The sequence below is a fragment of the Stegodyphus dumicola genome, chromosome X1, assembly GCF_044657685.1.
Source record: "Stegodyphus dumicola isolate Sdum_Otavi_A_Nest chromosome X1, ASM4465768v1".
Lineage (NCBI taxonomy): Eukaryota > Metazoa > Arthropoda > Arachnida > Araneae > Eresidae > Stegodyphus > Stegodyphus dumicola.
In genome coordinates this window covers 27,914,062-27,928,750 of record NC_140780.1, presented here as the reverse complement: position 1 = coordinate 27,928,750, position 14,689 = coordinate 27,914,062, and the positions used below count along the sequence as shown (strand labels likewise).

At 31.3% G+C, this 14,689-nt stretch overlaps 1 protein-coding gene across 4 annotated transcripts in view; it reads left to right on the top strand.

Moving 5' to 3' along the window:
* The window catches only part of LOC118198574 (Kv channel-interacting protein 4-like), a 247,878-nt gene extending 235,305 nt beyond the window's left edge, over positions 1–12,573 (top strand). For all 4 annotated transcript variants that reach the window (XM_085808395.1, XM_085808393.1, XM_085808394.1 and 1 more), the window contains 3 exons: positions 2,497–2,709; positions 3,982–4,044; positions 9,360–12,573. In XM_085808395.1, coding sequence (XP_085664521.1) covers positions 2,497–2,709; positions 3,982–4,044; positions 9,360–9,407 — 324 coding nt within the window. In that variant the 3' untranslated portion in view covers positions 9,408–12,573. The remainder of the gene's footprint in view (positions 1–2,496; positions 2,710–3,981; positions 4,045–9,359) is intronic.
* The last annotated feature ends 2,116 nt before the right edge of the window (positions 12,574–14,689 follow it).

The following is a 14,689-nucleotide window of genomic DNA, read 5'->3' as shown; positions in this document are numbered from 1 at the left end:
TTAATATATTACGTAAAATGGAAATGAAAGAGGATATATTTTCTTTCTGTCAATTGAAAGATATTAAAAGATCCATTCATAAAGCCCAAAATTTAATGCACTTCTGTAAATGCAAAATTTAAATTTAAATAAAATTTAACGCAAAATCAAAAGCATCTGAAAAGATTATATGCAATAAAATTTTAATCTCATTCATTCAAAATCAAGAAAATAAATGGACTTCCAAATTCTAACATTTTTACAAGTACAAAATAGTTTGCTTAAGCTTTCAATTAGCACTGCTCAATGTGAATAAATATGCCAATTAGTTTCACTTATTAGTTTCACTTATTAGATCTAGCAACCGAACTGATGAGATCTCTCAACACTGATAGTAGTTTCATTTTGGGTACTATTCCTAGTGAAACAGACATGCAAAAGAAGCGTCTGTTTGATTTCCCTCATTCCTGACATACTATAAAAGCTAGTCTTTTATGAAGGCCGCTTTCCAAAAGCCGTTAGTTCTCTTGCGACTTTTCATGATAAATTTAATACTTATCTAATATACTCATCTTAAAATTAAATTAATGCTAACATAATTTTAGCATCGCATAGTAACTCATACCTCAAATAGACAATACAACTTACTTTTCCCACAGTTAAAAATGAACACATTAATTCCGAAGTAATGCTTTCAAAATATCATTTTCTTGCTATTTTGCTGTCTTTATTTCAGAACCTTTCTAGTGCCTTTCAGTGAATATTTGCTTCATATAAATGTCAAGGGTAAAATTCATTTTATTAAAAAAAATTCAGTCTATCTTCAACCAGTTTCTGGTTCACAAACATAGCACAAAAGAGTCACTATAGATCGCATAGTAACATATTTTTACAACCAGAATTAAGTAATAACTAGACGCGCAAAGTGTAACAATTAAAAGTATATATAAATACACTTTTTATATATTAAAATATATGTATATATTTAGATATCACAATGTAAAGTTTTTCCCTTTTTTCCAAGTGTTTCGAAAGCGTGTAGGGAAAATTCTCGATACATTTGAGATTCGATTTTTGGTTTTAAATGAATTTTAATGAAAATTTAATTGAACCTTTTTCGGTTTTTGATCTCAAATGAAATATATGTATGAACCAGAAGTCCGAAACATGTTTTCGAAATATATAAATTTACTTTTATGAAACTTTAATTCATTTTTCTCTGATGAGTTCTGAATTGAAGTTCAGTTTTTATATTTTTATAATTTTGTATAGTTTTTCCTTTTCGCACTTTATTTTATATTATAGTTTGTCTTGATGATTGTTGAGTTCTTATTTAAATTTTTTAAGTTCATTGATATGTATAGATATAGATATAGATATAGATATAGATAGATAGATAGATAGATAGATTAATAGATAAAAGTATGTAAATATATATAGATATAGATATATTAATAGATAAAAGTATGTAAATATATATATAGATAGATATATTAATAGATAACAGTATGTAAATATATATATATATTTATTTATTTATCAATAAAACCAAAGCCTAGTAGTAAAGGCGCTCTTGACTTTCACCTTACTTTCAGTATAATTAATCTTCAATCCTCCAGAAACTTAAATGGAATGAATTAAACTAAATTTCTTGGAATTTGGATATATCTTTAGAGAGTTACTTAATGTTTCACAAACACATGTCACGGTGGCGAAAGAGGGAAAATTAGTTCAAGTCTTGCTATTTAAAAACGGGTCAGATCCAAAATATTTCTACTGACTTCCTCCTTAGCAATTTTACTTACTAGATCATTTACATTATTCACACTGTTTAAGAGAAAAAATGGCAGGAGAGATTAATTAAATGAAACCTAGATAGAAAAAGGAATAAGTCGTTCTTTTATTAAAATTAATTTCGTAAACGTTTGAACTTTTTAATTTATTATAATAAAGTCCATGAAAATTGTCTGATTAGTAAATGTTTTGCATTTCGTGCAACAAATATTAACATTACTAAATTTAATCTTCCATTATAAATGCACTCAGCATCGTGTATTATAAATGCTTTTCATTGTTTGTCACATTTGTACAGATTTCTAGAAAACTAATTTAAAACATTTTTTTTTTTGGTACTTCCGTTTTGAGATTTACTGCATGATCAATTGTTTGAAATCTTTCTTCAACACTGTTATTTTTCAAATGCGTGTGCATAGTACATTTATAATGGCAACAGCAATTGCTGATGGAAGTACCTGCTGTTTCGAAATTCATAGTGCATAGCTTTAATTCAAGCGGATGTTTGTTTAATATCAGAAATTTACATTTTTCGTAATAAAAATGATACATGCTCTCTTTCACTCCACACAGATGAAAAGTGAAGTGTTTTTCATTACTTAAGAAAGAAAGTTTACATTTTAAAAGCTACAATCTGAATTTTCGTACATTATCCTTTTTAATAAGTGTTAATATCCCAAATGTGTTAGGATTTTGTGATTAACCAACTTCAAATGCTTTTAGGATTTTGTAATTGGACTTTCGGTGCTTGCCCGTGGATCGCTACAAGAGAAACTTAGGTGGGTTTTCAGTCTCTATGACATTAATGGCGATGGCTACATCACAAAAGATGAAATGAGTAGAATTGTCACATCTATTTATGACATGATGGGAAAGACAATGGATCCTCCTTTAGAAGAGTTTACTACGCAGGATCACGTGGAACGAGTCTTTCAGGTATTTATACACTTAAAATCAAAATTTGGCTTGCTTTGAGGCTACTAAATTTAAGCTAAGGGATTTTTCTAATGAGGTATCGTGGTGCTAACTTAAAAGTGAGCGCACATTAAAGTGAAGCTAATTGCATTAGAATTGGACAAAGGTGGGATATTTTCTGAGTAGATAAAATTATTTAGCAAATTGTGAGCAAAGGTTTTATAAAAATTTAGCACTAAGAAAATATAAATTTATCAAAATCGGAAATGCAAAACCCCATTTCGGTTCAAGTAACTATTTTTAGTATTTCATTATAATAAATGATTTCATTAATTAACAAAAAGACTTTTATTATTAAATTCTTAAAAGTATATTTTATTATTAAATTAGTAAAACAATTCAAGCCTATTAAAATTAATAAAGATAAAAAAATAGCCTATTATAACTAATAAAACAATTCAAGTAAAATTATACCAAGCATATTCATATATTTATCTACTTATTACATTAAATTCAATCTTCTTTCCCTGTTATTAATATGTACATATATCCCTATTTCTTAAATAATTTGCAGAAGCAAATATGAAACTGGAAAAATCAGATACACTTCAGAAAAAATGTATCAATTATTCAGCAATAGGCTGACAAAACATAAATGACTAATTTTAATAGCGGTTACTGTTGCTTCAAGCTCAAATCTTAACTGCTTTTTATTTGTTCAATGAAGTACTTGTTAATTAAATTATTTGCTAATAAAAAATGTAGAATATCAGTTCTTTGGAATAAACAGGTATTTTGATACGCAAATAACATTTAATGAAATATTTTGTTGAAATGTCATTACCTTTCTCAAAATATACAGGGTGATCCAAAAATATCTAGCAAAAATATAACGGCAATAAAATAAGTAGACTTTGTAATGGAATGTCCGTGTTAAGAGACATTTTTCAAAAGTAGATAAAAGAGCTCTGCTGCAGTAAATAGTCTTAACTCCTTCAAACTTCGAGATGTAGGCTTCTCTACACCAAAAAGGAGCTTGCCAAATGCATTTTATCTACGGGTTGTAGACGTAAACGGACAAGAGTCCTGTATCATCTCAATGCGCCATTTCCGATTACACGTTCCGTTACAAAGTCTCCTTACTTCGGTTCTTTCTATGAGCCTACAGTTGATAATATTTTGAATAAATAAATATATAAGTTTCACAGCATTTTGTTTTCCGTTTTTAATTCTGTTATGGATATACGTATATTGATTAGTAGTGCAACGTAACGTGTGCATATTTTCATTCAGAAACTGGATTTGAACAAAGATGGAGTTGTAACTATGGAAGAGTTTATGGATTCCTGTTCTCAGGTAAGAATAAAATTCTTTATTTTTAGGTGCTATTTAATGGAATCAATATCCCATCGCATTGCTGAGATAACTTCCTGAGATGCATACTTCTTCAAACAACTTAATAGTTCCCCCCAACATAAGCTGACATTTTTAATAATTGCAATGTCTTTGAATTACTCGAATTTATAACAGTTTTGGGTTAACAATACCTTAAAAATGAAGATTTTATTTTTTTTGCAGTTTTATTACTTACTTATAGATAAAGCTAAGTGAAGAAATAAGGTATACATAATATATATGTATAGTAAAATTCATAATTACTTCCGATTTTGCTTCGAGATTATTTTTGTATTTTATATATTTCAAGGGACATTGTAAATGTATTGTGTTTAGATTCACTTTAAATCCAAAAGTGATAGATGAAGAGAAATTCGGTTACCAAACTACAGCTTTGCATCTGACATCAAACGTATTTCGAGTATCGTATATAGCAAACGGTGCTGTTTTTTCTGTGATTGTTACGGATCGATGTAGAAACAGAGAAAAAAACCTGAATTTCTGATTATGACAAGGAAAAGAAGACAAAGCATGAAATTTCCATTTATTCAAATATATCTGCAGGAAGAAGAAAGAAAATAAAAGGAAGAAGAAAGTGAGGATGACCAAAAAAGGAAAGAGATTACATCAAGACAAAAGTGCTGCGTCAGTATGGCATTACGTCCTGTTAACTCTTTTTTTTTTTAACTTGAATGTCGTAAAATGCTACATATCTGATTAAAAAAAACCTATTTTCATTCCAGACAAAGATTAGGTTGTTTTAATTATAGACGTAAATTAAAGTGAGAGGATTACATGGCGAAACGATATCGTTCTGATGTACAAACGCGCAACCAAATATTTCGTGGGTATTGATATAACAAAACAATTAGCATTGCTTTTTATTTACTGGTGAATTCCAATAACTTAAATTAGTAAATAACTTTAAAAATAAGTTCTGAAGTTAAAAATGCTTATCTTGAATCTTTAATCGTGTGATTGAAGTTCCCATTTCTCTAAAATGACATATTATTTTTCTCAGTGCAGTTTTACCAATGAATTCTTTGCGAGAAAAATTAGCCAGATGTTTGACATAGTTAAAAAAAGAAAAATTCAGGCCGCTTTTTAAATTACTGCTGTAAATACAGGAACAATAAAATAATAAAGCAAATTAATTCTTCCTGAGAGTTTTTAAAATACTTTTTCGGAAACATGTTTAACGCTAATGAAAGAGAGAGAATTTAAAAATTTTACTCCAACGAAAAATATTTTTGAAAGCTAAAGCTTTTGCGAGGAGAAGCTACTTAACGAAATATTTATTTTATTTTAATAATATTATATTCTCTTATGCCGCGAGGTAAAACAACCACTAATTTGCAAACCCGTTAAGCAGAGCTGCTTCGAAGGATTTAATTGGACCCAGAGCAAGTCGCGGAAATGAAAGACAAAACGCCATGAGGCATAAATATTTCAGTCATAATGATGTATAAAGCTCGCTCTAATGATTAAATTAATCTTAGAAATGAGCAAAAGAATGTCAGAATAAATATGAAACGGTATTTGTTTTTTCGACATAATTCCCATTTCCAACTTTCGCTAATGCAAAATTAATATTTGAAGGAATCAATAGAGGTCTATGAAAGTTTTCTTTAATTTAAAGCTAACATTATTCTTAAATACCAGAAAATAAAAGCCATGAAATTCGAAACTAAAGCTGAGATAATATGAATTAATTCCCAAAATTTAAGTTACTTTTATAGTTTTTTATTGTATTCCTCTTTAAGACAGAAATGTTGAAAGTGGGTTGCAAATATTGTAAATATAAAATAAGATTGCACAGAACATATTAATATAATATAAAGAACTATATTATTGGTGTGGTGTGATGGTGTATTTAATTACGGCAAAGCACACTAGGGCTATCTGCCTAAGGGGAGGAATGCCTTTCGTGGAGGACTTTCTAAGGGAAACTGGCTCGTATACACGTTACACATGGGGAAAACCACGAAAACGCCCATGCAGCCAGCCATTATTGATTAGTAGAATGTGTTTTATGCTTTTCGTTTTCTTTTTATAAAGAAATCCCAGAACAGAATTTAAACCTCATCATCAAAAGTTTTATAGGATCTGGGCTTCTTAAAATTAGAATAAGAACCCTGAAAGACAATTGGTGAGTTGTTACGATGTAAGTACCATAGAGACAAGGAAAGGGTGTAAAGGACACTTTTATTAACCCAAATCAATTTTAACAGTCGGCACCAACTCGTGCTTGCCAATATCTTCCAAAGTCAAAGCCAATATCTTTGACTTTAAATCAAAGATAATGGATGAATTAAAACTAATGAAATTTAAGTATAGACTAATGGATTCACAGTTTAACTAACGCGCAAGCTGTCTTTTAACGAAGTCTGCGTAAACAACTTAATAGCAAGAATACATCAACGCCGCAGAATACTGATCTCTAGAGAAACAAAGTTAGCGACGTGGCCTTCAAGCAGGCAGAACATTCTCCTATTTCACCCTCCAAAACCTTCCTTTAAGTATTTTCTTCATTCTGTCTAATTTGACTATCGCGTGAGCTAGAAATTTACATTCTGCAGGGAAATGGAAACGAGGCTGACAGAAAAGAAAATTAACATAAAATAACGGGTTAAAAACTTAAATAATACTCTACAACTTAAAATATTGGCATTTTATTACATATTACATAACGCATTTCTTTCAAATAATATAAGGACACTAAGTTACCCTTTAAAAGTTCTTTTAAACCATTTTAATCTGAAATCTAAAACTGAAGATTCAGAAAGAGAAGAAAATTAAAATCGGTTGTTATTTGATTACTGCTGAAGGGGGAAAAAATGCCCCAAAAGTTTTAATTAACGTATTTTACCAGGTAATAGTTCATTTTGTAACAAGCCTACGCTATAATTTCTACAACTGCTATTATTTCAGCAACTATGCAAATATATTACTGTAATAAAGATCATAACTATGATCATGAGAAGTTTAAGTGAATCAGATCAAGATAGGCATTTTCTGTGCTTAAAATGTTATGGGAGTAACAATAGTTTTTATTAAGAAAATTGAGTTACATGTTGAAAGTTTTGATGTGCTAGTTTATTATAGAGAAATCCGAACACTATTAAAGCGAATTTTTTTCAAATTAATAACAGTTTTAAAATTCGTCTGTAAAAGTTCTGATTGAAGTTTTATTTAGTGTCATTATGACGTAACAAATTCGGTGGGGTGTCATTCAAATGTCTACGCAATTAAGAAAAGTTAAACTACACTCTTTTGCAAAAAAAAAAATCGAAGCGCCATGAAGGAAGTGGTTGCTTTTGACGAAACTGAATATGTGTATGGATCACACACAGATAATAAAATGATTAAAAAATCAAGGCCATAGTATCTGTTCGCGGCTCATAATCACCCATTAAGTGTTCAAATTAGTAGTTGGGCAAACCGCCCCTGGTGGCAATGCATGCTTGAATTCGTCGAGGCAAGGAGAAGTAGAGGTTCCTAATGTCATCCTGTGGAACATTTCTGCCAGGCATTCATCAGTTGTCGCTCCAGATCTGCGAAATTTTGTGGTGCCCGAATCTAGCGGCCTACCATGTCCCAGACATGCTCGAATGGTGAAAGGTCTGGTGCCTTTGCTGGGCAAGGATTAACCGCACGCAGACAGTCCAAAGATATGCGAACGGTATGTTGCCTGGCATTATCTTGTTAGAAAATGGCCTCAGGATGACGTGTCATGAAGCGTAATGCAACCGGCCGCAGGATGGTATCAACATATCATGGAGCTGTTAAAGATGTACGGAGGATGACTAAAGATGACCTGCTGTCATAAAAAATAGTGCCCCACACCATCACACCAGGGGTTATGGCTGTATGCCTTTGCAAAACAAAGGCTGATTGGGACCGCTGGCCTCCAGACACGAACACGGTGGTCATCTGCTTCAAGAGTGAAGTGGGATTCATCGCTGAACACTATACGATGCCGGTCTGATGGCAGCCATGATGATCGGCTGCCACACCAGTCCAGAGACTCCGCCGATGTTGTGGAGTCAAAGGCAAACGTCTTAAAAGCCTCTGTGAGCGTAACCCCACCTCAGACAAGCGCCGTGAAATGATGGACGGTACCACGGGAGGTATAGATGTGGTTGTAGTGCGTTGAATAGTCGACAATGATACCGTTGGGGCGGTTCGGGGCTGGCGAACAATCATCCTATCTTGCCTCGCATTTGTGATCCTTGGCCTTCCAGAGCCTTCATTTCGTGGCAATTTCCTTGTAGCAACCATTGCTGCCAACATCTTTGTATAGCAGTGTCTGTACGCTGCAGGTGGCGGCCTGTTGCTCGGTATGACAATCCAGCTTCACACAACCCTACAATGCGACCACATTCGAAGTCGTTTAGTTGTCTGCAAGGTCTTCGATATTGTCGTAATGACATCTTTAGTTGCTTCTTTACGGAATTACAATGACATCAACAAACAAACAAAAAAAAAAAAAAAGATAAATTTTCCGCTACTGTTACTAATTTTATTCTTTGCGAAATGCGAACTAGAAATGCGCGACATGATCGCTATTCCTGTTCATTTGCCTTGAAATTTTGATCACTTGCATGTTCGATCAAGATTTTATTGCATACCAAATTTCGTCACGATCGCAAAATTCCTTCTCGGTGCTTCGATTATTTTGCAAAAGAGTGTATATAGAAGTTTACAAAAGAATATTAATGTAAGTAATAAAATGTTATCGATTATGGTAAAGTATCTTCGCCATGTGATTGTTGCAATATTTCACATTATTCTGGAGTGCAAACCAAAGCAAAATTGTACAACACGAACAAATTCCGTTTTTCGAAGGCAAAAAAGAACCCGTCGAGCGTTTGTGTTTCATTCCATCCAAACATATTGCCAGACATACTTATAAATTGATTCTTATAAACTTATTTCGAGGTCTTATAATAAATTATTTTTTCTTTCCGGTTAGCTTATGTAAATTGATAGATTCTTATGTGATTAATTGTTGACTAAATGATGCCCTTTTTTTTAGGTACTCGTGCTTAATATATATAGTTTCCATATTTATAGTAACTAATGTGTAAACGTATGCATTTTTTAACTTCTTTCGGTAAATGCTTTTTAATGGTGTTTATGCTAATCAAAGTGGCTAATGCATAAAACAAATAACATAAATTTATCTGTATTTCTCTTTATAAAGAAAAATTTTAATTATCCGTGTTCTAGTGCTTGTGACTGCATTACCCAAAATAATTTCTTTCTTTTGATAGGATGAACACATCAAGAAGTCGATGACAGTTTTCAACACTGTATTGTGACAAATTGTTGGGGGCTTTCTGCCCCAAGAAGAAGAAGGAGAATTCTTTTGGTAAACGAGTTGTCCCTCTTTCCAAAACTTCACCAACAGCACGTTTTGCGCTGGCATTTGCATCCTTGGGATGAAAATTAACCATCAGAAACTTATTATTCTGGGACACTGAAAACTTACTTTTAAAGTGTGCCTTAGATTTGCTAAACACTGTTCTCTGCTTAACATTCTTATTGAAGGTCAATAATGGTGATTACTAAGCCCTTGCTCCTTACATCAGTATAATAACACATTCTAAAATATGGGTTCATAAAGTAAAATATTCTCAGCTGCATAATGTCGCTGAGCGATTTTCATTATGCAAGCTTCGCAAAAGCACTTTACAAGCTTATTTTCCCTATGTTAAACTTAGACACACTCTATGCATTTTTATTAAATACGTCATCTATGCATTTTTAATAAGTTCGTAAACAACGCTAACCAATTTTGTAATCCCGTCTTTGCAATACCCGAAGAAAATTTTGTTTTAATTTACCCTAGTACTAGTCTTGTGTGGCTAAATGCTCTCAAAATACAACGAATTTATACACCTTTAAAAATTTGCTTAAACCATTTTTAATTTTTAACTGCAAATAACTGCAAAGCTTATTACAGCACAGTATAATCCATATAAATAAAATGTAATAATACAATCATAATAAAGACTCCCTATAAATAAAATATAATAATACAATCATAATAAAGACTTGGTAAGTTATGAGTTGCAAAAATATTACATTTACTCTTTTCAGAAACACAAGTTACAGAAACATTGAGCATACGTTGCACGAATTTGCCTTTATATAGCAGAAATTGTTAATATAACATTTTGTTGAACACACAACTACAAATTTATTACAAAATTTAACATTTTTTACAATCGTATTGTGCATACGAGTGATTTATTCATCACTTTCCAGTCACTTTGTGCATACACAATAGGATCTAAATTACCTTAACAAAGATGGGTCGATATTATTCTAGTAATTCGTATATTTGGTTGATGAAATTTATTTAAGTATATACTTTGAATAAACCTCATTCAAAAACACAGTTATACATAACCCTTGATTTGTATTTTATTGCCGTCTGGCGGAATTCTAGGCACATCTTTAGAAATATAAATAAAACGAAAATGTCGTAAATAACATGAGCGACGAGTAAATTCTAAATACGAAATCTCAAAAGAATTTAACTGGCAGTCAATCTATAATATCTTTCGCGCTTAAATTATGGTAGCAGTCACGGTAACAGATTTACAGGACAGCATTCCTTATACTACTGCAAATTACAAATTCAATTTTTACCATTATTTGGTTGAATGATATAACATTTAGTTTGAGAACTCTATCCTACTATATACATTCAAATATATTTTATACATGTGCGTGGGTATATGCAGTTGTATGTGCATGATCATGTATGTGTATGTGTAGTTAGATATGGATGGATGAATATATGTACTTATTTTGTCCGAATATATGTACATTGTATGTGTTCCATCTTACATCCCACTAAAGTACAATGTAGGAATTATAGATTTGTGGTACATATTGTTACGTATAACTGAGAATATACTTTATTTTAGTTAAACTGAATTAATTTTCGCTATTTTCAGCAAGATAGAGTAGAAGACAACAATCAAATATTATTTTGCAGCTAAATATGGTATCCAAGATCTATTGTAAAGATACCTTATGACCAAAATTGAATATTTAGGCTTATAGTAAAATTCCATTGAATTAAAGTATGCTTTCTTTCTTTACTCCGACGGCGGGGCAGCCGATCCACTGGAACAGTTTGCATGTCGGCCAGGTGGCCCCGCTAACGGAATTAACTTTGCTAGAAAGTTTCAGGCTTATGTTTGGCGGAGGGTTAAAATACGCTATTAATAAAAACACAAAACCCATGGCCATGCTTTCCTATAAGTTCGTGTTTTATTTTCATGTACTTACTTATTTACAGTTACGCTCAATACATTACGTTCGGATATCCTCGATCGACAGATATATGAGTTAGAAGAAAGTTCTGCTTGTCTGTATATATATATGTATATGTTTATACTATATGCAAATATGTGTACACAATTATATATATATAGCTGGATAGGTTACGAGTAAATACAAATGTATCATTATTTGTATACGTACATATATATATATAATGTGAAATGTGATTTTTTCTGAAAGTTATATACAAATGTATGCATTATTATACTTACATGGTAACCTTATTATACGGTACGTCTTCTGTTTGAATGCATACGTATTAGGTATACGCATGCAAACAAACATATATACATACACACGTATGTGAATGTGAAATAACAAAGACATGTTCACATAAACACAAGTACAAAAACCAAAATTCACAAATAAAATATTTAAATTGAAATAAAACATTTACCTAATTAATTAAGCTGAGGTATTTTATGAAGAATTTTACATAATAATTCCAATAAGATGTAATCTTATTACCAGTATTCTATTAAGTCGGAAAAGAGTTAATAGAATGGTCGGAAGCTCTGAATCAGCACAGACAGTAAATTAATTCAACCTATTCTGAACTGAACTCATTTAGCCTTCTTGTACAATTTTTCAGAAAACATTTGCTGTAGAAATCGAAACAATCAAAACCTATTATCAGACACCTGAAACTTGAACTTCTATTCAGACGAACTTCTGCTGCTGAAAGGGTCAAATTATTATTTCAATTAGCGGTATACACTTATTCAGTCATTCAATAGGAAACTGCTAATTTTCAGGATTCAGAGAACAAATCTGTAAAATTTCTAAAAGTAGACAGGAGCTTGGGCAGTGACATCATTGCTCTTGTTTATTTTCCAGTTTATGAAACTGTCCATCATACGACTTTTACACGATATCATAGTATACATTTCATTACTTAAATATTTAAAGGTATTATTGTTAAAGTGAAAGCTTTTTCAATTGTCTGATGTGAAGTACCCGCATGTAATGGTAACTGATTCGATATGTTTGTTTAGCTGTAGGTCTCATATGATGCTTACAAGTATGTAAAAGGAGTATTTTCAAGTTTCTTATGTCTTTATTCGATTATAATATTCTTCTTTATTACAAGAAAAGCTAATAAAATGGATGAGAAGATATAAAATATTATATCTGATATGTTGTGTTTATTTTTCATTGTCTATGTGTGTGCATAAAAAGTACTTAACGATATTTTACTAAAATTTACATTTTAAATATTATTCCATCCTAAGACTCAGACAAATTTTCTCTTTCGGTGATAAACGGAAATTTTCACTGAATTGCGCTTGCAAATAACACTGACCTTTTTAACTAATTTATTCACTGAACAGTGAAGAATCATCTAAAGATAAATAAAATTCTGCAGAAAAACATTTCAACAGAAATGCAACGAATGAAAAATGTAACTATATAGGAATTTAAAAAGGTTATTAATTGACTCAAAATCAGTTAGATCAATTTAATACAATTAAATCTGAATAATTACCGAATTATTGATTGGCTGTAAATATGCCACTTGTTTCCTAAATTGCACAAAAATGCTTGATTCTTCAAGTATTTTTTAAATTATGTGCGATTTCAGAATATATTATATCATAAAAAGCAATGAAGCATTCTTAAAAATCTTTGATTTTTTTTTAATTTGTGATTATTCTGGCTTTTCAAAAGTTTCTTTTTTCAAAGTATGGAGTGTTTATCTTAAATCCTAAAAACAAATCAAAGAGACATTTGGGAGAATCAAAGGTACAGATAATTAAAGTAATTACACATTATTGAAAAGCGTATACAAGCAAAAGCGCTGCAAGTTTATTATTCTGAGCTTTTTTGTTGTTCTTGAAAAAGCATTATCTATTCTTAAGTACTAAATGAGTTTCAATGAGTGCTTAAGCATCAGTATCAAATTATCTGCGCAGATAAGAAAGAATCGACATTTTAAATTTACAGATCCAAGAAACAATAAAAAAATGCTGATTTCCACTATGATAATTGTTACCAAAATAAAATTTTAATTTAAGATCTAAGTGATATTAAAAAATGCTTCATGAGGTAAATCCAAAAACTAGAAGAAAAAATATCAAAAAATTGTTACTTTCGAATATATAAATACAAGTTACTAAAGATGCGTTCACATACAAATATATATATATATATTTGTAATAATAAAATTCCATAGCCAAGAATACACTTAAAATTCTAACTGTATGTTCTTTTCATTTTTAATGGCGACGTTCTCTTATTTGAAAGTACGTGGAATTAAATTCACAGCCCCGTAGTCAAGTTGTTTTTCCTGCCTTTTATACACGTACAGTTATATAATGTTCTGGAAATATTTAAAGCGAACTGGATTGGCTGACGTCATTTCTTGGAAGTTCCGCCTTTCCAGAGGCTATAAAAGGACTCGCAAAAGAATATCGGGGGCTTTTCTTTAATGTAACAATGCAGTAAACTTCATACAAAAAGTTATTAGTAATTCTTTTTTATTTACTCCGAAGATATGAATTTTGTAAGTGCTATTTCTCCTGACCAACAATAAATGGATCCTGTTTTTTAAACTTATCGTCTGATAATTTAAGCTACGACTACATCTTCACAAATCTATTTATTCCGGACAAAAGCTGGTACATCACATATACATACATATATATATATATAATGTCGTATGATCTTAAATTCACTTAGTTCGAAAACAAGTTTTTCTAATACTTGCGCAATATATATATATAACAAATATAATGTTCACACGCAAATATATATGTGTATGTGATTTAGTTCTGGTTTGAGAGAAGGCACTCCATTAACGTTTTAGTCAGGGGCGCAATAGCGATACACATCGCAGACACAGATTACGTGTTAGATGACTGGAACTTCAGAAAACGCAACTAACTTGATCGTCATACCATCACTCTTTTTTTTTTCTTTTGTTTTTTGAAGAATTTCTTGGACATATCTTAAGATATCTCTTCTTGGTCTAACAACCCTCTTATAGCCCCTTTCACATGCAACGCTCCTTCACACAGCTGCCGTTAGCAAGAGGAGAAAAAGGAGACATGAAAGAGTTTCGTCTTTAAGACACGTTCAGAAGACCACCGTCTTCCTTCCCTTTACACCTAAGCCTCTGTGAACAATCACGTCTCCGAATTGGCAGATTTCTAGTACTGTTTACACATTTTTAACGTTGTTTACTGTTGTTAATTTTGTAACTGTACTTTCGCAGCTGGTACCTGAACTTTCGTAATGGTTCCTG